The sequence below is a fragment of the Pipistrellus hanaki genome (genome assembly GCF_964339955.1).
Source record: "Pipistrellus hanaki genome assembly, chromosome: 12".
Classification (NCBI taxonomy): Eukaryota; Metazoa; Chordata; class Mammalia; order Chiroptera; family Vespertilionidae; genus Pipistrellus; species Pipistrellus hanaki.
The window spans coordinates 32,415,730-32,440,729 of record NC_140514.1 but is presented as its reverse complement, the minus strand read 5'-3'; the positions used below and the strand labels follow the sequence as shown (position 1 = coordinate 32,440,729).

Below are 25,000 nucleotides of genomic sequence, written 5' to 3'. Positions count from 1 at the left end.
AGAACTGTGTGAATTGGGCAAGTTACTTCCTTCTCTGAGCTTCAGTTTCCTCACTGAAAACTGTGATTATTAATAGTCCCAATTAGTAATGGAATCTATCACATAAGGCCATTGTGAGAAGGAAATGATGCATTTAAAACAGTTTCCATAGAGCCAGATATATATACAATAAATATTGACTGTTACTGTTATTTTTACAACTCAAAAATTTTGTGGGCACAGTTCTCTGCTTTAAAACTATGCTGTATTCCTCAAATGATGAGGTAAAGAAACATTCTGAGGACTGGGTAGAAAAGTTATTTTGTTTTCATTAATTCTTATTTTCTCAAGGTATATAAAATATTTTTAAATGGTTATTTTGTTTTTTTAGACAATCCACTAAAAAAGAATTAGTATTTTTGGCCCAGGGTATTATAAAGTTATCACAATCATTTTTATCTGTTTGAATATTCTGAAGTTGTAAGAAACACTTTCATTGTAATACCCCATGTCTAATTATGCATCCAAAATGTAAATATGTCACTTAAAAACAACAACAAAAACAAATTATTAGTTTAAAACACAGTTCTATACTAAGGAAGTTTTATAACCATCAAATGAAAACAGATAGGGAATGGAAAATAAACACCATCCACAATAGTAATATTATTTGCAGCACTTTGGGAAAAGGGCCCATCAACATTTTTGTTCTACACTCCATTTTTTCAAGGTAAGAATCCATTAGCGCCATACTTAATACAAAATGTCAGCTTAGAACACAAGTATGTTCCTAACTAAGTTTTACTGTAGCCAAAGAAGTAGCCATTACAAACTTTAGATGCTGGAAATGTAAAAATTCATCCCCTACAACAATTATCAAACAAACAAAAACAAAAAAAGCCCCAAACCAATAACAAAATAAAAGACCATTAAAAGCTGATGGAAATAATTTCTCTAGTGCTTACATAAGGATTTTACAGATCCCAAGGTGGAATGGCATAAACACACACACACACACACACACACACACACACACACACACACACACACACAGTATTGTTATTTAATATGCAGAGGATCACTGATTTAAGGTTACTCAAGTTCAGAAATATAAATCCCCACAGCTGCTCTGTCTCGGCCACTGATGCTATTACCCCAAATGGATGTTGGGATACCTTGAGCCCTTCTTCCTCTATTGCCATTTCATCCCTTGCACATCGCCATCTTATGGCTGGATACACTGAGGTTCTCTCTTACATTCCTTTGCTCCTTTCTTGCAGGAGGAGCCTTCTCCAGCATACCAGAAGAAATGCCCAGTAGTCTAGGCCACCATCAAGCTCCACCTAACCTGTCAGGATGCTAGAGCTTCAGTTTCACAGGGGCTGGCACTGAAAACCCATAGTTACTCAAGCTCTGAGAATCAAGGACTCAAATCTAGGACAACTGTTTGTGTTATTTTAGTTATAATTTAAATAAATAAGTTTTTGTAGTTTGTTGGGGCTGTAGATGGTTTTAACAGGGCTTTTTTTTTGAAAATGTATTCTCAATCCCACAAAGTCAACTTCTAAATGTACTTCACACTCCATTTAAAATTGAGCTTAGTTCTCAAAAAGTTAGATAGAGAATAAACATGACTTAGTGACTCCAACTCTAGGTATATATCCCAGAGAAGTAAATACAAAGATTCAAAGAGATGCTTGTACACAAATGTTGATAGGTAGCCAGGAAGTGAGAATCCAAATGTCTCTCAATGGATGAATAAATACATAAAATGTGATATATTATTTAACCATTAAAAGGAATAAAGTAGTGGTACATGTTCCAACATGGATGAACCTTGAAATCATATTAGGTGAAAGAAGCCAGACACATAAGAACTACTACTGCTAGATTCCCCTTATGAGTTTCTGCTTAGGGTGAGGGAAAAACTTTGGAAATAGTGGTGGTGATTGTACAACATTATGCATCTACTAAATGCTACTGAACTGTATGCTTTAAAATGGTTAATTTATGATATGTTAACTTCAAATCAATTAAAAAATTGTATATAGTTAGCATCTACAAGTATATAAAAAGTAAAATAGTACATAAAGTACATTTGTTCTGTAAAGATATGGAGGGAAAGAGGATTGATTTGGAGCTAGAAAACCTAAAAACTTGGGCTCAAGCCCTAATTCAAACGTAACTAATCAGTCCATCTTAAATGAGTCATTTCTCCCATCTGAGCTACAGTTTCTTTATGAAATAATACGGATACTATCTGCTCTATTTAATTCTAAGACTGAGATTCAGAAAGTACATAGACAACTGTAACATACCAGAGAAAAGGTATTAAATACTACAATAGATGAAAAGTTGGAACTATTAAGCCCCTCTTCTCCCCAAAGAAAAGGATGAATACATGCTTTCTCTTTCTAATGTCTTATTTCTTACTTTAGATAGTAGGTAGGATTTAGGTGTACATTAGAAAACCATTATGAGGGCTGGAGGAGGTTCAAGAGTCCAGGGTGATTCTTGGAGCATATCAGGTTGGGGAACCAGGTCAATTTTAGTCTGAATCTATAGTAGTGAACCCAGGCTAGATCAGACTCTGTTCTGCAGAGTAAGAAATATAAAGCCTTGCAAGAGTTCTAGAATCAATCTGTACTCCATAACTTTTATTTTTATTTATTTATTTATTTATTTTAAAAAAATATATTTTATTGATTTTTCTTACAGAGAGGAAAGGAGAGAGATAGAGAGCTAGAAACGTCGATGAGAGAAACACCTACCAGCTGCCTCTTGCACACCCCTTACTGGGGATATGCCTGCAACCAATGTACATGCCCTTGACCGGAATCAAACCTGGGACCTTTCAGTCTGCAGACTGATGCTCTACCGCTGAGCCAAACCGGTTTTGGCTATACTCCATACCTCTGTCTCCTCTGTACAATGAGAGGATTAGGTAATAGTTTCCAAAAAAGAATTTCTTAAGTTTTTTTGGTTTTAAACTTTAAGCAGTAGAACCTTTTATTTAAAAAAAAAATATTTTTATTGATTTCAGAGAGGCAGGGAGAGGGAGAGATAGAAACATCAATGACGAGAGAGAATCATTGATTGACTGCCTCCTGCATGCTCCCCACTGGGAATCATGCGTGGGAATCACATGTGCCCAATCGAACCATAGGTCGACGCTCAACCACTGAACCATGCCAGCTGGGCAGAACCTTTTCTTTAAATGAACTCTTCCAAGAAGCCTGCTATTTCAAATAAGTAAACTCAGAGCTATTCTGTTTGAAGTAAGGCAAGAAACCCAGAGGCCTGTCTGATTTCGCTGCCTTATTATCTCGGCAGCCCCCAGGTGTCTCCGAAGAAGCTTTAGGGCTCCACCGAACATGTATGAAACCCAATGGGCCAGATAAAGCCAAAGGTCTCTTTCTGTTCTACTATGTGCTGACTTTACTAATTTTCAGATGTCCCATCTAACTTTTTTGGAGGAGTTCTTTAATTGTAAATATAACCTCGGCAAATAGAGAAGAAAAATTTCAGGAAAGCTTTCCAATCCTATTACTACAAATTGACTAATTTACTTCACTACTTTATTAATCTATTTTGACACTGCCATTAAATCAATTAATTTGATTAAAGGAATAAATTTTCTACTTTTATATTTTGACAATTTTTTTCTAATTGGTATGATTTGAATTTATTTATCTTTATCCCTATGTAGAAACGGCATTTTAGAGAAATATGTGTATGTAGACACACATACTGTTTCCCCCCCAGTAGCTTATTGTGTACTTACACGTCGTACTCAATCACTACTGGCAATCAGCACCAAATGCCAATCTACCCTCTGGTTAGGAGCTAACTTGCTGCTCTAACCCATTTGTATAAACCTTCCTATATACCTTAATCCTTCCAAATGCAACTGTGACACAAAGTATTACAGACTTTTAAAAACCTGTTCTCTTGGAAAAAAAAAAATATTGTGGAGCGTCAGTAACCAGATAGTATTCTCAAATTTCAGTGATCTAGCCCATGGAGCCATCCCCTATGCACAGTGCTCTGTTTCATGCAGTACATGGCTTTAGCTGCCCAAATCTTTTCTCCCCCCAGTGAATCAGTAGAACAGTGAAGATCTTACTTTTTTTTTTTTTTTTTTTTTTTTTTTTTTTTTTTTTTTAAAAGCAGTGGCATATCAATGAGGCACAGATGTGTATTCCAACTCTGCATGGATGAGCACACTGTTCAATAGTGCTGGCTCACACGGTATCAGGGCGAGTTATCACTTCCCATGAAGGCACTCTTATCACCAGGGCCCAGAGAGGTGGCTGCAAATCGCAGCCTTTTTATTTTCAAGGCAGTTCTGCTGAACATTCAGGCTTCAAAGATTCACACTTCCAAAACTCTATAAGAGTTTGTGAACGCTCAATTTGCCAAAACTGTTTACAGTGTAATTGGGCACCGTACCTGTGTCCATGAGATAGCGGAGGCGCTTCTCCACCAGCGCGGCACGGGTGTCAATTTGCTTTTGCTCATTCTCTAGTGCTGCCAATTCTCCTACAACATATTGACTGGTGTCTTTGAACCCTTTCTGTTAACGAGAACAAACAGGAAGAAAAAATAAAATCACTTGTAAGTTGCATTTTTCCTTTCTATAAACACTTAGTAAAGCACTTACCTAGAGAACCAAATATACCCTTACTATCACCCTTAGTACCAAAAAGCAACTCCCTGTGATTCAAAGAATTTTCACATGCATAGCAAAACTTTTGTGAATAGAGAAAATCTCAACCATTTGTAATACATTTATAATTTAATACCCAGATTTGCCAGATTTAAAAAGTTAACACTAACTTAGAAAAAATTCTCCTCACAGTTGAGTCAGCTATTTAAGCATGAACGAGGACAGAAGACTATTTTCCCCATGGTGATTGCCAAAACAAACACCAATGACACCTTTAATTCAAAACTGTAATTCGCAAAACTGGAGTTTTACTAAAGAATTGTTTCTTGAAGCATCTATCCTGAAAAAATCAGGCAGATTTGCCCTTATAAAAAATATAAAATTAAAGAGAGGTTTCTTATTTTCATTATGGGTATACTATTTAAAATGATAAAAACAGAAGTTTCGTTTTTAATATTTCCAGTATTCCCTCCAGCTGGCGCCTGTACTTTAACATGTCATTCTGTTGATGTATTACTAATGATTGTAGCTGTGAATTCTAACGTGACAGGTGGTTTCAAACCTTGCTACATAGGATCTAATGCAACTAGTATGCAGATTTGGTTTACTTTCCATTTGATTAAATTTGAAATTTTACTTTTTACAACCATCATGTTAAAAAATATTATCCTTAGAAGTTTTATTTGAAGTAGCAGTTCTATTATGAAGTAGCAGTATAGTAAATTCTTATTTTCATGTAAATTTAAATAATTAGGGACAGGAAAGTTACAAATGGATTCATTATTGTTCCCTTTGGATTTGGAATACTGTTTACCTTGGGGCACTTTTAGGGCTATGTTTCCTGGGTAGCTGAGAAATACTGAAGAACTGCTTAAGTGATTACTCTCAGCACCATCACTACTATTACTACCAGCACTTACAACATTATTTATTCAGAGAAACGAAAGCGAACAATCCTCTGTTGTCAAATCCCTTCCCTACTTAGAAGCATATTAATCTCTAAGAAGCCATGAGGAATTATCCTTCGGTTCTCCTTAAATAAGAAACAAATATCAAGAAATGTTATTTATGACCGTATTTTAGAATTCTCAAGTTCAATAAACATGTCTAGCCATATGTATAACTTACATATCTTTAGAAGTACTAAATAATTTGTACTCACATATTAACTCAATTAATATCACCTTATTGTTAAACTGATTATGGTAGTTGACAAAGTTGAAATATTTTAAGAAATTATAAAGCTGGTAATTTCTCCGGATAGTGTGATCAAATAAGTCACTGTATTTTTAAAAAGATTCACTCAAAAAGAGATAGCATTCTTTCTCAATATGAAATATAACAGAAAATATTATAACAACAGAAGAAATGCTAATGGTAACTTCAAAATCCAGGAATAATCTGGTGAATGGGTTTTGTACCTATCTTCCAAACAGCTGAGCATTTTCAAAATCAACTTTTTTCATTTCATCCAGAGGGTCAAAACATACATAGTGGTTTGCAAAGATATAAGAAAGCAGAAGTGATAAGCAACACATAAAACTTCATTGCCTTTACCGATTAATTCACTTAAAAACAGTTTATAATCAGATTTCTTTAGTGTGAGTATACAGTATCCTCACATATTCTGTAACTTAAAAAATTGTACCGAATATTTCATCAGGATATTCCAGTGAGCTGTCCTATGTACTAGGGTCTTAGTTCCACAGCTTAAAATAAGAAGTTCTTTAGGGCCATAAATGTAGTTGGTAATTCTGGGTACATTGTAAGTATTTTAAAAACCAACAGACTATTTTAATATTAAAACAATAAAAACATTTACACATAAAAAAGGAGTACCGTTAAAGAGAGCTATGCTTCCAGACAAAAATTCAAGTTAAAACTTGTTCTTCCTGCTTCTGTCCCAAAGCTGTCCATCAAAAGCAGCTTTTTCCCTGCGGTCTATCAAATATTTCCCTCACAAATCAATTTTACACATGATCAGCCCATACCCCTACTGAGCTGAACCTCCCTGTTAATTAAGTGAAGAAATTACCATATATATTATATTAATGCAAACATCATTCAGCTAGTAATTCACGGCTGATCTGGATAATGGAAAGGTTGAACACCCATTAACCCAAGCCAACAAAATGGGTTGGCTGAGAAATTCTAGCAGGTCTCATGTGACTTTTCCCTCTAACTGCAGCTCTGCGGTATCTGCTATTGTAATAATTAAAATCCTCCCGGTAGATCAATACTGGAATCTCTTTGTGGGAAGTGCCCTGATGGAAATGTCTCAAGGAAGCTGGGGCTGTGGAACTCTGAAAAATTCATTTTTTTTTTATCTGACAATTATCACCACACTGCAGACTAATTCAACAGTGCACCCCTCTCACTCTGCTTTGAATGCACTGGAGATTGACATCTTAAAAAACCTAACATCTCATTTTAACAAATAAAGGCACTATTTCCACATACAGTTTGGAATTATCAGCAATCATGAAACCACACAAAAAATTAATATACATTAAGCACTTCATCTTCTGATGGCTTCCTCTGAGTTTCAGTTATCGCTGCCTTCTCCTCATTTCCTTTCTTTGTATCTTCCTGTATTGATCTCTGTCTTTTTATATCTTAAAAAAAAAGTAAAGACATGTAAAATTATTATAAAGCTTGATATTTGTGTATTGAAATGTGAATTTACAGTATCAGCTTTTTAACATATATGTATACACAGCTAAATAATGTTAAATCATAAGATGGGAAAACATTGAAAAAAAAAGTGTACCTACCTGGTCTATTCTCAACATATTGACTGAAAGACTGAAGTTGAGTTTTTCTGACTGTAGAATCCTTGCTGAACACAACAGGATTTCTAAATCTTTCTGTCGCTTTTTGCTCAGCCCGGAGATCTTCTGTGCCATTCTAAAAGTAAAACAAACACAATAAGAGAGTCCTGATATTATAAACATGAAACTGCGTATAAGTAAAATAATTTTTACTGATTTAAGATAATGTTAATTTAGAAACTTTTTGAAAGAAAAGTATTTTAAAGAGCTCTAAATAACTCAACTGCAAGTTCTGTTACCTGTAACCAAAAGCTTACAGGAGACCTGGTTTAAATAGAGGCTCACTCTTGCTAATTTGATTCATCAGACGCTGTGAATGCCTGAGTTTCCTTCTGATGATATGTATAATTTAAAGGCCATGTTGCCTCTGTCTACTCCCCCCACTATTCTGGCCCATTGGTTTGTACAGCCCCACAGACTTGTATGACAAGAAGAACGAGTTTCTAATTTTATGCCCATTGAGGTAAACTATTAATGCTGGATGAAGGCTAAAAGGTAGGATTTTAACACTACCTCACTATAACTTTCCAAAGCCAGATTTGTAAGTAAGCCCTTTGCAGCTAAGGAAACTACAATTATCTTTTCTAGAGCTTCCTATGTTAATACTGGCAACAAATTCAAATGGTTCTATCAACAAGAAATATCCCAGAAGACTGAACCACCGCAATGTGTGGAAGCTGCAGATACCGAAGTGCTGTGTACCAAACAAATATTTCATTTTATACCTAATCTTTTATTATTTTTATTAAGTGTTTTGAAAGTAAATAGGGAAAGGCTAAGATGCATGACTAATAGCTAAGCCTGCTGAATGCTGAAACTGGTTATCAAAAGCTACCAAGACTTTGCCCTTCCTCTGCATTGAGACAATCGGTAATGAGGGAGTCCTCCAATGGCCTATTCTCTAGCCTCAAGGAGGCCTGGGATACAGAATCCTCAAGGGAAGGTAACAGTTTATCCTTTTCCACAAACACAGAATGCCTCATTTATGAACGTGTAAACTGCATTTTATTAAAAAAAAATAAAACCCCAAATCAATGCTGAAAGCTTCAAGAGAACAGATGGAGTTCTTTATAAGTACCATTTTTAAAAATCTTAACTAAAAAGATCCATACAAAGACAAGCTGTTTAAAGCACACCTTTTATTGGAATAACTTTAAAGACTACTATACAAGAGTTTATATTGTAAAGCAAAGCCAATTTAATCTACTTAAATAATTAAGGCTTAATAATAAAAATAGCTCTATTTATTTTTAAAGCTTATTTATTAATATGCTAGCTAGGTTTGTTTGTTTAGAAAAGTGTGGAGGGATTGAGAGAGAAAACCCCACAAAACCCAAGGAAGAAAAACTCATGGACGTGGACCACAGTGTAGTAACTGCCGAGGAGAGGGTGGGTGGGAGGTAGAAGAGCTTATAGGGGGGATAAATGGTGATGGAGGGGGACTTGACTTGGGGTAGTGAATACACAATACACTGTACTGATGATATGTGGTGGAACTATGCACCTGCAATCTGTATAATTTTGTTAACCACTGCCACCCCAATAAATGCAATAAAAAGGAAAAACAAGTACCGGTATGTATTCAACAGTTATTATAATAACTGCCCAAAAGTCTAAAACTCAAGTCTTTATCAAAACAAATAAACATGGCTAATAGCAACATGCTAAAATATCAGTGAGATTAGCCAGCAAATCCCATCTTAAGAAACCTTTTTATGGCTGGGGACTTCTGCCACTTTACAAATGTATTCCTCTAAACCCACTAATTCAGTTAGCCTTTTCAATCCATTGTATTATTCTTAGGCCAGCTTCATTCTGCATTAAGTCCACTGCAGAAAGCTAAATTGAACGCAAAAAATCAGACCTGATCCAGGCTTCCTTTTGTTCAAAGATAGAGACCAAAAGTCCTCTGGTGCTGCCACACACTTTCATCACCAATTTATAGAAACCGACAGTATAAGGAAAAAGCAATGAAAGTCATTGTTTTGGGACTTCAAAGCATCTCTGTGTCAGGGGAAGGAAATCCTTTCAGTCAGCGGGCAGTCCCCGAAGTCCGCAGGTGGGTGAAAAGTTATACAGGGCTACAAGTACCCTAAAGCTAGAAAAATATAAATGATACAGTACAAAAAAGGGGGAAGGCTTGAATGGGAATAATAATAATAATAATAATAATAATAATAATATAATTATAATAATGTGGCATTTTGGCTGAGATCCTATAAAAGGTAAAATTTGTATGGATACAAAACACATGCAAGTTTATAAAAATTTATATTCTATAACACACCATATTCAGGTATTAACTGACATGAGTTTTAGTTTATCTAAACAAGTCAAAGTTTGAGGATGATATAAAAATGTTAGAATTCTCTTAGCAATATTCTTCTAAGAAAAATAGAAATACATATAAAAGTCAAAAACAGTTGGCATCAGAGTAGTTTCTCTGAAAAAAGTAGATAATGATTACCATATTGGTATTTAATTTATTGGCTATCTAATAAAAATTTGTATATCTTAATCTTAATGTGAAGAATTGGTAAGAAATTGGTTTTAGGATTACATAATGCTAGTGGAAATTAGAATACATAGATAACTAAGCAAGTAAGATTTACCTTAATGTCTTGCTCTGAGCTCTCGGTTATAACTTTCTGAGAAGCACTGGAAAGTGAATTTGCCACCTGTGGCTGAACTTCTAGGAGCTTCTTCAGCTTCAAGTCCACCAACTTAGTCTTTTGTTCTGTTAAATATGCAAACACAAAGAATTACTAAGTAAGATGCATTTAGGTGTATAGGCTACCAATTTAGAGCATACCATAAAAATATTACTACATTTTAAAAAAAGTACATTAGGATTGTATAATAACACATCAATCCAGACATATACAGAATTCTTTTCATATATATGTAAAGTAGTCATTGGGTATGTTGATTATAATCATTTTTAATTGAGATATAATGGACATATAACATTTTATAAGTTTAAGGTATACAATGTGTTGACTTGATGAATTTATATATTACAATATGATGTCCACCCCAGCATTAGTTAATACCTATTATCACATCAGATAATTGTCATTTATTTTTTGTGGTAGGAACAATTAAAATTTAGTCTCTTAGCATATATTATTAGTGTATGTATAAACATATATATTTCCCCCCAAAATCAGTCCCTTTAAAGAATACAGTCAATATACCTAAAAATAATTCAGTTAGACTATAGTCAACAGTAGCTATGCTTATCTGAAAACATAAACCTATATTTGAGGTATATATTTATATGAGTAGGTTAGATAAAATAAAACAAGTAATTTTAAAATAGATTTTTAAAGGTGATTCATTTGATTCTAAGTTATATTTTTAGAGTTTCAAATTCTGCCAGTATATTAAATTTATACATATACTACCATATTAAAATAAGTTCTTAATATGATCTCAGACAGTCATGTAAACATTGTTAGAACTCAATGTTTATCTGTGTGTGTGTGTGTGTGTGTGTGTGTGTGTGTGTGTGTGTGTATAAAACATTGAAACAGGGTCTATGCTTACAAATACCTTCTAATGGGAGGGCACACATACAATAAAGGTGATAAAAATTTAAAACATATTAAATATGAAAAGAAATTTAAAATAAATAAAATATGGCTATAACTTTAAAATTAACCATTTCAAATTATTTTTAGCAAGTCCATTAATTTTTAATAATAGAATAGAAGCAAATAGAATAAAATAATTCTACTTAAATTCACTCAAAGCAACTATTTAATAAAATGCTTGTAAAAGATATGCCAACCATTTGGTAAATGATATTTTTCATAAAGATTAATAAGTTTTCTAATTATAAGACTCTTAATAAATGCTATTATCATTACTCTCATGCAAATTGGTTAGTTTATATTGCTAGGCTTCTCTTTTAAACAATATCTGATGAACTATGGTCAAATCAAGATAAAGATTAAACAATTTATTATTAAAACATTATGACTTTTATATACATATTAAAAAAAGAATTTTGGGGAAAATAAAGCAAGGATAAAAATCATAATATATTCTATGTGCCTCCAGATTCCAATCTGCATTCCTATTTCTTATTACCTTGAAATAAACCATAGCCTGATTTGGAAAGTCTGTCCTATGCACATGCCAGCACTTTCTGGCATTCTTGAGAGTTGTAAACAATATATTAGCTAACTTTACAAACAGGAAGGCTGAGATGGGTTTTATTTTTTGGTATAAAGTAAGAAGAGAATTTTTAAAAAGGACAAGTGTCAAGCCTATTAGACCTAATGTTAGCCAAACTTTAAAGTATCCCACGAAGTTGTTATAACTAAAACTAGATAATTTCCTTCATGTTACCTAAGCAATAACTAAATTTTCCTATCTTCATACTCTATTGTAAAATGAGGAAATATGCATTCCTTATTGTCATTGGTTCTATACTTCCATAAATTGACTATTAAGGTTTCAATTCTGTACTTATGGGTGTCCTCAGCAGGAAAGGGTCGTTGCTTGTTTCTGATAAAGCTGTTGGTCGTGGTTGTGGTGAGGCTGGGTAAGCAGTAACAAAAATCTTTTTCAAAAAGAAAAATCAAATTTGCCCAAGTTCTACAGTATTTTAAATAGAAAGAAATTAAAGATAGTCCTAATTTTGGAATAAACACTTAAAAATTTTCCTTAAATATCAGCATTTTCCTGGACTTCCACAATTATGCACAACCTCTACCTGGTAGAGTGTAATTTAATATTACACCATGAAGGAGTTACTGACCAAAGGGCAGTAACTTTTATTAGGTGCTCCGTATAGATAAGAAGACCTTGGTTGATTGTTGCTCGAGAAATAACAGAATTATTTCAGAGGAAGAAACAAAGCAGGTTAGTATTTCAGGGGCATGTCAGTGCTAGGAGACCTGCTCTCACTCCCTTTAGCTTTTTATAGGAAAAGAAAAATATTAAGGACTTTAATTCCTTACCTTTAAATCTGGAAAAATAACTATAGACTTTTTATTGCTATAAGAATTCAATTCAATAAGCATTTATAGAACCCCTCTGGAATATAAAACCTTGTATAGCTATTTGCTGTTGACTTACATGAACCAATCATCTATTAAACCACAAGTATGTTTATATTTAAAAAGTAACTTAAAAGGTCAATTACCAATATGATTATTGGTATAATATTTACTAATATAAGATATGTGATTAACTCAATAGCAGTTTATATAAGCAGTTTTCAAATAAAATGTCTTGTAATTAAGTATGCATTAATTAATTTATTAGAAGTAATATTTAAAATAAAAACCTAAAAAAAGAATAAAGCACAAAATCTGCAATATAATATTACAATTAAGACACTCAATTCTGCTGAAGCCGGCTTGGCTCAGTGGTAGAGCGTCTGTCTGCGGACTGAAAGGTCCCGGGTTCGATTCCGGTCAAGGGCATGTATTGTACATTGGTTGCGGGCACATCCCTGGTGGGGGTGTGCAGGAGGCAGTTGGTTGATGTTTCTCTCTCATCGACATTTCTAGCTCTCTATCTCTCTCCCTTCCTCTCTGTAAAAAATCAATAAAAATATATTAAAAAAAAAAAAAGACACTCAATTCTAAGCAAGTCAGAAAATCTGATTTACATTTGAAATATTTCATAGGTACTGCATCTATACCTTACAACACTATACCAAAATACTTAGGCTAAGAAGGGAACCAATTATTGAATAGCCTACAAATTATATCATATAACATAAAATATAAAAGTGAGTCTTAGTCCTGGCTGGGTAGCTCAGTTGGTTACAGCATTGTCCCAATATGCCAATGTTGTGGGTTCAATCTCTGGTCAGGGCATGTACAAGAAGCAATCAATGAATGCATGGATGGGTGGACAATAAATTGATGTTTTTCTGTTGTTCTCTCAAATCAATCAATAATTTTTTTTTAAATTTGAAAAGGCGAATCTTAGTAAGAAGAGAACACAAGCTACAATTTGCTATTCCAATTTTATTGCTAATTTAAACTAAATCTGAAACAAAATAATAACAAAATTGATGGAAGGTGGATTTAGTGAAATGATTTGTGAGGACATAGGAAGTAATAAAACTACAAAAAGAACTTATTATCACAATTAATGAGGTAATAATAAAAATATAATAATAAAGTTTGCCATGCAGCAGGACACAAAATATTTATAATTTGAAATTACCAGGAATATCAAGGTCATTTTCTAAGTTAGTAAGTTCATCTCCATCTCCTACAACAAAGCCTTCAGGAATCTCCTCGTTAGTATCTATCTCAATATTATCATTTTCATCTGTAGGAACATGTAGCAATAATGTTAGTATATTGTATATTATTTGTTTTATATTCTTTGTCCAAAACACTAAAGAAGAAAAAAACAGTTATTTTAATTAGTTACTCAAATTCAAGTCTGACACAGATTAGCAAGTTAAAAATCAGTTTTAAGTCACTCTTTCACTATTGGATTAACATTTATATTTTAAATTCATATGTCAAAAATGAATTGTCACGTCAAAGCAGATGCAAAGGTTTTGACAATTTGCCACACACTGTCTCTGACCACTGAGCTCACATATTTAAAAAAGTACTCCATTAGTGATCACCAAAAATAGCATACAAAAAAAATGGTTTGGTAACAAAGTATCAAGTAATATTTCTTTGTTTCACATTTTTATCATTTGTTAGATATAAATGATAAAGGCATAAGTCATTCTTTAAAAATGTGTAGCTATATTGAAATCACTTGTATGAAGACGAATGCTTTTGTGCTTTTAATGAAATGCCAGAAGCCGATGCGTGAAACTCAAGCAAGAGTAGGCCTTCCCTCCCCCACCGGCAGCACCAGCTTCCCTCTGACACCTGGACCTGGGCTTCCCTCTGACACCCGGGACCCAGGCTTCCCTCTGGCCGCTGGCAGGCACTCAGGGCCCAGGCTTCTCTCGCAGCCCTAGCTCCATCTGGAAGGTTGTCTGGTCTAATTAGCATATTGTGCTTTTATTATTATAGATTATCATAAAAACATTATAGATAAATTAAAAGAATAGATTAAGACTAGAATAGACAATACCTTTATGCAAAAGAACGTTCAGAACAACACAGTATGTTTTGGAAGAATTAAAACTGGTAAAAACTGTTATTATTCAAAATTAAATACATCAATAGTGTGGTGAAGGCCTGACATAGGGCAAGGCCTGGGAGGAGGGGGCAACGGTTGAGAAAATGGGGGACATCTGTAATACTGTCAACAATAAAGTATATATATATATATATTACATATATATACACACACACCGTATATATTATATACACACACATATAGTATAGTTAAATACTACATAGAATAAGAAAGTCTTACATGATTTTTTACACAGTAAAATGTTTTAGATCACAATTTATTGAGTCTTTTTTTACATTAAAGATTTCTATTATAAATTTTTTCCTTTCTAACTCCTAGTAATAAAAATTGGTTAAGTAATTTTGATATTTATACATTTAAAAAGGCATAGTAATGCTTTGATTTGCATATTAGAAGTACCGTATTTTCTGGCGTATAAGACGACTTTTGAAACGAAAAGAAGTCAACCGAAAATTGGGGGCAAAAGACCAAAATTGCACAAAAATTACCTGAAGATCTTGACGGCAAAGTAAGTTTTTTCTTTGAAGTGGGGGGTAGTCTTATACAGTGAATATAGGCCTAAACCTATGTTTTAACTGTAAAATTAGGGGGTCGCCTTATACGCTGGAAAATTCTGATATTGACAGGCAGTGTAACTTTTTGGAAAAATATCTGCCTAGGCCCAGGAGTTGAGAATATCCCTACTACTCTACAGCTTATTTTTTAATTGGGCAACTTTAATAATAGTTTACATTTATTGAAGACTTCTCATGTACTATATAAGCTATTCTGAAGAACACACCAAAAATTGGTTAAGTAATTTTGATATTTATACATTTCAGGCAATGAGGGCAAAGTTGGGTAGTTCAGACAGACACCATATGGACGGCCTGCAAAGCCTACAGTATTTGCTCTGTCACTCTTCAGGAAGTTTGCTGAGTCCTGTCCCAGCACATCTATATAAATGGCTGAATTTCAAGCAGGAATTATATCCTCTCTTTTGTCCTAAAGGTCTTTTCCTCCAATTCTCATCCCCAATAGCTTTAGCTTAGACCTTGAGGCCAGAACAGACCCAGTACTTATGGAGATTGGCCAATATCCACCCCTGAGGCCAGGGAATAGGCCTGCTCCACTGGTTGTAGGTCAGCTTGATTAAGAGCCTATCATCTGATATGTGGCTGCTTCCACATTAAAGGTATGGTGTGTCCTATGCGAGAAATGGACCCTGGTCACTGTGGTCTTAGAGAACAGAGTATGGGCTCCTCAGCAGGTTCCTATAAGTCACCTGCTCAGTCCTGTCCCATCTTCATTTCACCTGGCTCTCCCTGTTCTAGTCTATACTTATTTGCTAGCTTTGCAGAGCTAATCCTCACTTGTTCTTTATTTACTTTTTAGACTGTTTTATGATGACAAAACATGGTCTTCATTTTCTCGAGCTACTATGTAGGAAAGATACCCATTTGGGGAGGTTGTAACACTGATAAAGTCTCTTTAATTAGTTATGTTCTGACTTAGCTTAAAGTTGGATTGATTCTAGAGATGAAACAAATTACATAGCTGACCCACCCCATCCCATCAATCAAAATATTTAATTCTTAGCTTTACCAGAGTATACAACTCATTTAGCATTGTTGGTTGCTCACTATTGAGGGAAAAAATTTAAGAGACTCTGGATGCTTGTATGCTATTATTATTGTTCTCCTACAGTCTCCGGTAGGCAGGGTTAGTAGCATTAGGATAGTCTATCTGAAGGATCAAGAACATGATTTTTTTCCTATCATAGGAGGCAAAACATTTTCAGACACTTAGAATATCTGGAATTTTTCTAATATTAAAAAAACATCTTGTTATTGATAATAAATATATAAATAAAGCTGTGAGTAGTTACTGATGTTACTATAAAACTTGAGAAGAGAGAGTAAATTGCAATAAAACTTCTGAATGATAGGAGTTGAAAAGGTAAGATGAAGAATTTAACTAAGGTGCAAACCACTGAGAAGACCAGAGGGACAGATACACAGCTGTTTGGAAAAGCACCGTTCAAATTTATGGGATGCAGGGGTATTTGCTAAAGGCATCTGTTGGTATTCTCTAAAATAGTAAGCTTCTAATATAAGGAATCAATTAGGAAAAACAGCAGTACATTTCAGTTTACACTGAAGAAACTTATCATTGACACTAGAAATAGCTTACCTTTCTTTCAATTCTCTGAGGTCTTATTTGAGTCCTTATTTGCCTACTCTTTACAGTGATCTTAGCATTCTAAGACTAACTCAGGACAATTACCTGACATATTTTGTTAGATAAATAGGTTATAGATCTTTAAAATTAAAAAACCCCCACAGGCCTCTTAAATATACTCCACTTAAATAAAAATCTAAAAAGTTCCAAGTTAAAGATGCTCAGATTGAGCACTGAGGGGAAAATTAAAATTATCTTTAATTATAGTATAAATAGTAGTTGTCCCAACATCAACAAGTTTAGACTAATTTCTGTAGATATTGAAAAGAACCATCTTAGGATAAGAAGACTAAGACAAATGGATATGGGACTTACTAAAAATTCTTAGATGTCAGGCCATAATGCTAGAACATTGTTAAAGCTACTTTCTAAAGATCTAGTTCAGAGTGAAAATCCTTCATGCCAAAACTCCCCATCTAACAAGTCTTGTGATCTAGATGTTGAGGACTTGATTGCATTTTACTCACTCCTAAAACAATTAATGAGGCATCAGACAAATCAGTGTCTGAGTTTTCTCCTAAATCATATTCTAAGAAAAATACTCCTTGGGTTCTTAAATATTAAGACAAAAAGTTGATCTTAAAAACAGCAACAATCACCTACTGATTTGCTATGCTTCATTTAGTTTTTTGCAACATATCAATAGGTTAGAAACTTTATGTATTTGATACATTTTGAAGTAAGAATAAATAGTTCCAAAAGGTCTACTGTGGATTTCTGTAGAATATGATACAAGCTTCTTTAACTCACCTCCAGATGCCTTTGACCTTTCTTTCAACTTTTCTGTAGCCATTTCACCATAGCTGGGAAGTTCTGACATCTTCACTCCAGATCGAGCTTCTGCTATTAGCTGACGAGCTCTCTCTCTCAGCTGCCGACGTCGCTCTTCATCTTGCTGCTAAGATATATTGAACAGTTGCCAACTCAGTAATTGACAGAAATGCAATTTCATTTTCAATCTGATCATCATGATAGTAACTGGTTTACAGCATGGTGCTTGGCCCACATTATAAATAGGATGCTCTATATCAGTTGGATGTCACACCATTTTTAAAAGACATCCTAGAATCAGATTTAAAAAAAAATTTACAAAATTATTATATTAAAATGTCTTGTTAAAAATTCAAACTAGTCTCTAAAGAATGTTTGGCAGTATATATTACTGAGGAAGTAGCAGAAACGATTATTAATTAAATAATCAGGCTTACAGAAGTCATAATATTAAAAAACAGAATTTCAATTAATACCTACCTTATTTTTAAGAATAGAATTTAACTTGTTATTTTCTAGTAAAAGCATAGAGCACTGACTAAAATACATCTTTGATAGCAAAAAATGTTGCTACACCATGTTGATAATATATAGGAAATGGTATTTTTAGGGGACTGAAGTAGGAATGGGAATAGGAATAGTACATTAATTACACAAGCTATTGCTCTTGGTAGTTTCAAAATCAGAATTGGGTAACTGATGTACGATCCCCATTCCTACTCTCTCTCCTCCCAGAAGCACTGAAAAGAAAAAGTAAAATCTAATGTGGTTTTTGATATTTAAAATAAAAAAAAAAAACTACAGAGAATTAACTCACATAGTTTTTGCCTACTAAAAAGGGTTATTATGAATCATACTTAACCAAAGTGAAATTGCTTCTTAAACTGGAAATTATGTAAAATAAGGTTATTATTACGGCAAAACAAAGCCTGAAATAATCTGGCCTAACATATCTTTGCAGTATTACCTTCCCTTAACACCTCCATTAAAGCTCACATATATTCGTACAGAATTGCTTGTGTCATCTAATTTCATGGATGTGAATATGTCATTTCCTCTTCCTGGAATGTTCTTTTCTCATCTTGTTTAACCCCTTCTTCCAGATTCAGTTTAAATCCACTAAACTTCTCCAAACTATTGTTCCTTCTTCCCCACTAGTGGAATAAAGTAGTGTGTGTGGATGTGTATTACTTTTTAAAATAATACCTGTCAAGTTACATTATAACTCTGTATAAATGCTTCCTTCTCAGTAGAATTGGGCTACTTGAAGGCAGGAGCTATATTTGATTTATCTTTGTATCTATGGTCCTTAGTACTTGGTACTTGCTATAGAAATTTGAAACATGGACATTTATAATTCAGCTAGTAATATAAAGGGAAAGCTCTCAAAAGCTAGTAATATAAAGGGAAAGATAAAATAGCCACAATAAAGAGGTCTTATAAAAATACAGCTGAGTTCAGAAGAACATGTTGGCTGAGTAACAAATAGAAGGATCATGGTATCATGGTTTCTGAGTTGGGCCTGCAGAATGAGCAGGGATTGAAATGGGTACAGATAGGAGTTGGTAGTTAAGTGAGTCAGTGTAGTAGAGACTAGGAGGTAGGAACAATAGAAAGACATTGAGGCAGGAAAGTACTTTTTTTTGGGAAAGTACAGTTTAGTTTTCCTGAGTATAGGGCAAAAACTGACAGAATGACAAGGCAAGAAAAATGAAGCTATATAGACTGTAAAAGCCCTGTCCAACAGGGTGAAGTACTTTATTTTTACTGTAAAGAAACTGAGGGTCAACTAAGTGCTTGGTTTTGTGTGTGACTAATCAGATATATTTGAGAAAGGTTAATCTGATAACAGTGCATAGGATAGGATGACATAAAGGGACTGAAGAGACTCGTTGAGAGGCTACTATAATAGTCTAAGGAAGTTGTAATGAAATCTAGAATTACGATGGTGACGAGAATGGAAATAGACAAATGTAAAACATATATTAGAGGTAGAATTGATATCTGTACCAATTCTTGGAAACTAATTAGATATGGAGGGAAGAAAAAAAGCTGACTCAGAAGTTTAGAATGGTGGCACTAAGAATACAAATAGAAAAACTAAAAGAAACTACTTCCTGTAAAGGAAGGCAGGAGAGGAAGCTGGGGAAAAGAGAGACTGGGGTTGAAAGGCTGGCATTGAAGAAGCTTTCATGAAAAAGGGAATAATCAACTAAAGTAAATATTAGAAGTTAATAAATCTGAACATCAAATTAGATGCAGGTGCTACAGGCCACAGTCCCAAAGTTCTGCCTTGAGTTTTCTAGGCCGAAGTACCAGACATGTAAGGAAGAAGCCTTCACATGATCTCAGTCTCTATGTCATCCTATCCTATGCACCCCCAATGCTGAAGTCCTTTTAGCCGAGGCCACAGACAATATGGAACAGAGATCAAACATCCCCACCATGCCCTGTCTGAAGTCCTAACTCACAGAATCAGTGAGCAAAAAACAACAATTGTTTACATCACTAAGTTTGGGGTAGTTAGTTACACAGCAATAATAATGGAAAATACGCTTGATACCACACAGATTATTTTCTAGTAGCAAGGGGAAAACCTAATTGTGAATGGAAAGATCAGAACTAGATCAAGGATTAGAGACCAATAATGTAGTTTTTGCATCAGTAATATTGGGTCAACCATTTTATGCTTTTTGATGTGAAACATGAAGTGCACACCACCTAGAATAGTCTATTCCAAATATTTAAAGTGAATCCATTAAGCCTTTATATATAATTTCCAGTTTATAATAAACAGGGGATAGAGAAACATGATGATATAGCACGGAAGCAGCCAAGCAAATTCAGAAGGTAGGATAGTCAGGACAACTGACCTGGTCATTTTATTGAGTTATAAAAACAAACACTAAAACAACAACAACAACAACAACAACAAAAAAAACAAACCCAACTAAATAATCACCATCACCACCAACAAAAGAGATTAACCAGATACAATGTATAGTCCTGAGTTAGATACTGGTTTGGATAAGCCAGCTATGAAGGACACTGTTGAACCAATTATAGAAATCTGAATATAGTCAAAGTATTAAATAAGAAGAATGTAACTTGGCTAAAAAATAGTTTAGACAGTAATAACTTCATTTTTTGTCAAAATAAATACACATATAAATACAAAAACACCCACTTAGAAGTACATTCACAAAGCTGTTATGATAGACTATCTAGATGTGGAAATGTGATGTTTTTGTTTTATTTCATTTGTCTTGATTTTTAAGTTTTTGATAGTAGGTAGGTACTACTCTTAGACCGAAATTCATGCACGGGTGAAGTCCCTAGGCCTATCCAGCGATCGAAGCATGAGCATCTGGTGTGGAAGGGCAGGTCCCAACTGACCTCTGGGCTTTGGGCAGCACCTGGGCCTCTGAGCCCCCATGCACAACCCTCCTCCCTGCCGGAGTCACCAAGCTCACACCCACCTTGGCCTGGTGCCACCTTGCTCACCGGCTCCACCATCCTGCTGTGGTCCCACTCTCTTTGGGACCCATGGGGGCAGGCAGCGCCTCCACTGCCATCTGCTGCCAGCGCTGTATCACTGACACCCGCCATGTTCCACGCCGCCCTCTGGTGGTCAGCGCATGTCAGAGTGAGTGGTCGAACTGATGGAACTCCAAGTGGAGGGGAAAATTTGCATATCAGGCTTTTATTATATAGGATATTTTTTAAGAAGAATCTTGGGGAAAGGGAGGAAAGAGATGAGATGGTAGGCTACCTAGGGTAAGTGGTATTTGTGGTAGGGGCAAAAGAAGACAAAAATCTAAAATTCAAGGGAAATTTTCTTAGTATTTAGAGATAAGAGCTTATTTGTAGTTAGTACACACCAGGCAAAGTAAGAATGACGATGCAAGAATAATATACAAAAATCCTCAGTGCACTATTAATATTTCTGAACTTGGAAAAGATACTAGAATATAAAGAAATATAGGCTTGATAATGGTGAGCTTGGTGATGGCTGCTGATATTCCTTTTTTAAAATATATATATTTTATTGATTTTCCACAGAGAGGAAGGGAGAGGGATAGAGAGTTAGAAGCATCGATCAGCTGCCTCCTGCACACTCCCTACTGCGGATGTGCCTGCAACCAAGGTACATGCCCTTGGCCAGAATTGAACCTGGTTCCCTTGAGTCCACAGGCTGATGCTCTATCCACTGAGCCAAACTGGTTAGGGCTGCTGAGATTTCTTGATCTCTTATGTGATAAGTCCAGTCCTTCATATGCATGATCTTATTTAATTTTCACAACCTCAATGAGAATACTTAGATTTAGAGTTTCAAGATCACACTATTAGAACTGATGTCAGAGCCAGGAGTCCAGCTCAGGTCTACTTGACTACAGAGCCAGCCCTTGCTCTGAACCACCAAACTATTTGATCCCCCAAAAGTATCAAATTACATGACCAACTGAGGGAAAGTGAGCTTTTACTAAACTTTTTCATCTTTCAAACTTAAGAAAAATTAAGAGCACTAATAAAAACCATTATTGGATATGCCTCAGGCAACTAGGTTTAAATTTATTTTACCGTGTGAATAATAACTTCTTGCAGAGCTGGAATTTGGTGATTCAGACTAAGATGTTGTGATCTTAGTTCATCTGTTAAAATGAAATAAATGATTCTACATTTCTGAATATGAAATGGGAAACTAATTTCTTCTCACAAGCTGCCACCTTCCCCAAGCCCACCCCCTTCTCCTCCTCCTCAACTCCCATCTGTAAATGTTTCTAAGAGCTGACCAAGAGTACAACTTATAGCAATTATTAATAAAACCAACTCTAAATACTAATTAGGGACATTTCATCAATTTCCATGTAAATTGTTTGTTTGTACCTATTTACCCATCATTGTTTTCTAAACAATAGAAAAAATGCAAATGAACAAGTCAGAATGCAGCCCTAATGGGACTTTCTGTTTATAACCATTAGCCCAGAGGTGTGCTGTAATTCAATTCTCAAGTAGCAAGATTTAGCCTCATTAACAGACTGCAAGGGCAGGTTACAACTCATAAAACCCTACAGTAAACAAAGTTTATGGACACAGCACAAAATCTTGAGCCTGATTGACAGAATTCTGGTTCCCTATCAGATTGCCTTGATTTACTTTTCTACTAATGTCCTGACACCACAGAGAAAATTCTGCTAGGGCCTAGAGCTCTCTAGTGGGATGGCATATTTGCATTGTTTGTTTTCTCACCCATTAACTTCCCTTAGGACAAAGAACCAACTGAGGAAATAGAAGTTAATTGTTAAGGTCAGAAGGAAAAGCTTGTAATTACAGCAATTGATTATGCAACCAATTTTAATAATTTCCAGATTCATTCTAAGTAAAACTATTTCATTTTAATTTTTATATATAAGATCATTAAAAGTCATTTTCTGCATCAAAGACTAGATAGTAACAAAATCTAATCATCTTTTACTCCAAAAAGACATATTGTATATGTCCAAGGATAAAATGACCAGAGAGTAAGGACAATGATTATTTCATTATTTTTCATAGCTTTCAGTACAAACTGGTCCAAAATGTAGATGAGCATTTCTGACAATGATGGTTTGCCTAGCTACCAAAGCACAGCAATGAGTTACTGCTATCCTGACCATCCTGTATTCAAAAGAAGACAGACATTCAAAGCTATAAATAAATGTTTACTATGCTGGGGGAAAAAAGATATTTTTCCTGGGATACAAAGGTAATATCAAATACTGTCAGTAAAAATAAAAAATATTGTTGAAAAATTCAACACATATGAAACTATGTATTTTTTATTTACCTGCCTTGTCTAAATACACTTAAATAAACTGAAGTAGTTAGGCTTCCAATTCTAAGAATGGGTCTGATGACAATTACCTTTTTCTATATAGTATTATTTAGAGTTATGTGGGTAATCTAAATGTTGTAAGACGGAAGAACTCTTTGGAAGGTTTGATGGAAATTGTATTTTGGGGCTCTTTACAAATTATAACAAATTTCTGTAAATACTAGTTCCATGCCTGCAGTGTTTTATGCACGTTGTCTCATTTACTTCTCACAACTCTGAAAGGTTAACTACTATCTCTCTGATTTGATAGAAATTGCATCTCACTTAAATGGCATACTAAGAACTAAAATCAGTGTCTGATTTCAAACCATTGGTCCTATCTGCTTTATAACTGGTGTACAGAAATTTTCTGAGGCCCTATTGTTATTGTGATTTTAAAAAACAGTTTTTGCTTACACTTAGGCTATACAAATCAGATTAAATTCACCCTTGTGTTACTGAATGCTGAGAGGTGACGAGAAGTTAACTTGCTTAAATTCATTTAAAACTTAGGTTTCCAACCTTAAATTATAAACCTTCAGAAATGTGCAGAATGTGGTACATTTAAGCTTTACTATTCTCTTTGCTAAGATCTTCAGGACAAGACAAAGTCCTGTTAAGGTGCAAGGAGCTTGCATTTAATACAATGCATTTAAAAATTTCAAGTATACAAGCTAGATCAGAACTAATCACTTTGGACATAAATTGAAAAGAATATTTAGCCCTTTAACAGTTATGTGTTCAAGTTACTATTTTCCTGATCATTCCAAAATGGTCTACAATCTGCCATAGAAAGAGGCACTAATAAAAACTTAACAATTTAAGGACAAACTCTTCAGGAATAAGTAATGTAATTCCTTGTTTCCTTTCCATAAAAATGTATTGGTATGCAATTTTTATATTTCACAGTTCACCGACATCTAGGCAAGCTTTCTTCCACTGCTTCAATGGTGCTACTTTTAATTTTATCCTCCTTAGTCGTAGTAATTAAAGTGATCAGCAGTGGCATCCCAGCGGCTTTGACACAGTTACAACCCCCTAGCAGACTTTTGCTTTTAAGGGAAAGGGGAAGAAAAAGACTAGAGTTTCATTTCACAGAGAACAAGAAAATCAAGCTCCTCCGATCCTCAACTTCATTCAATTGTTCTTTCAGCAGCCTTTGGATCTTAAGAATCAAATGAAAATGGCTGCAATGGGGGGTCCTTTTTATACATGCCACAAATGTCACCAACTGACATTACTTTAGCCAAAAAATGATGACATGGATTTGTGAAGGTGAATTAGAACATGAGAAACTGTCATTGTAGCTGCTGAGATCATTACCCACCCAAGGGTGTGTTTTATAACATTAGATATTTTTATTCAGTCAGTTGAAAAGTATATAGTATATTGAAAAGTCTTTCTATTTAAGAAACATGTCTACACAGGTTTTTGTAAAATAAGCTTTAACAAAACCTTACAAATATAGTATTTCAAATAATGTAGTTTACATCCTTACTCTTTGCAAATTTGTGTTTATAACAGAGCAAAGCA

At 34.5% G+C, this 25,000-nt stretch overlaps 1 protein-coding gene across 7 annotated transcripts in view; it reads right to left on the bottom strand.

Moving 5' to 3' along the window:
* Positions 1 to 25,000, bottom strand: part of EHBP1 (EH domain binding protein 1) — a 255,661-nt gene that overhangs the window by 39,584 nt on the left and 191,077 nt on the right. For 2 of the 7 annotated variants that reach the window (XM_084901054.1, XM_084901050.1), the window contains 6 exons: positions 17,593 to 17,740; positions 13,672 to 13,779; positions 10,092 to 10,216; positions 7,423 to 7,555; positions 7,157 to 7,263; positions 4,432 to 4,555 (listed from right to left, as the gene is read on the bottom strand). In XM_084901054.1, the coding sequence (XP_084757180.1) occupies positions 4,432 to 4,555; positions 7,157 to 7,263; positions 7,423 to 7,555; positions 10,092 to 10,216; positions 13,672 to 13,779; positions 17,593 to 17,740 (745 nt within the window). The remainder of the gene's footprint in view (positions 1 to 4,431; positions 4,556 to 7,156; positions 7,264 to 7,422; positions 7,556 to 10,091; positions 10,217 to 13,671; positions 13,780 to 17,592; positions 17,741 to 25,000) is intronic. The other 5 variants (XM_084901055.1, XM_084901051.1, XM_084901056.1 and 2 more) reach the window with 3 other exon arrangements.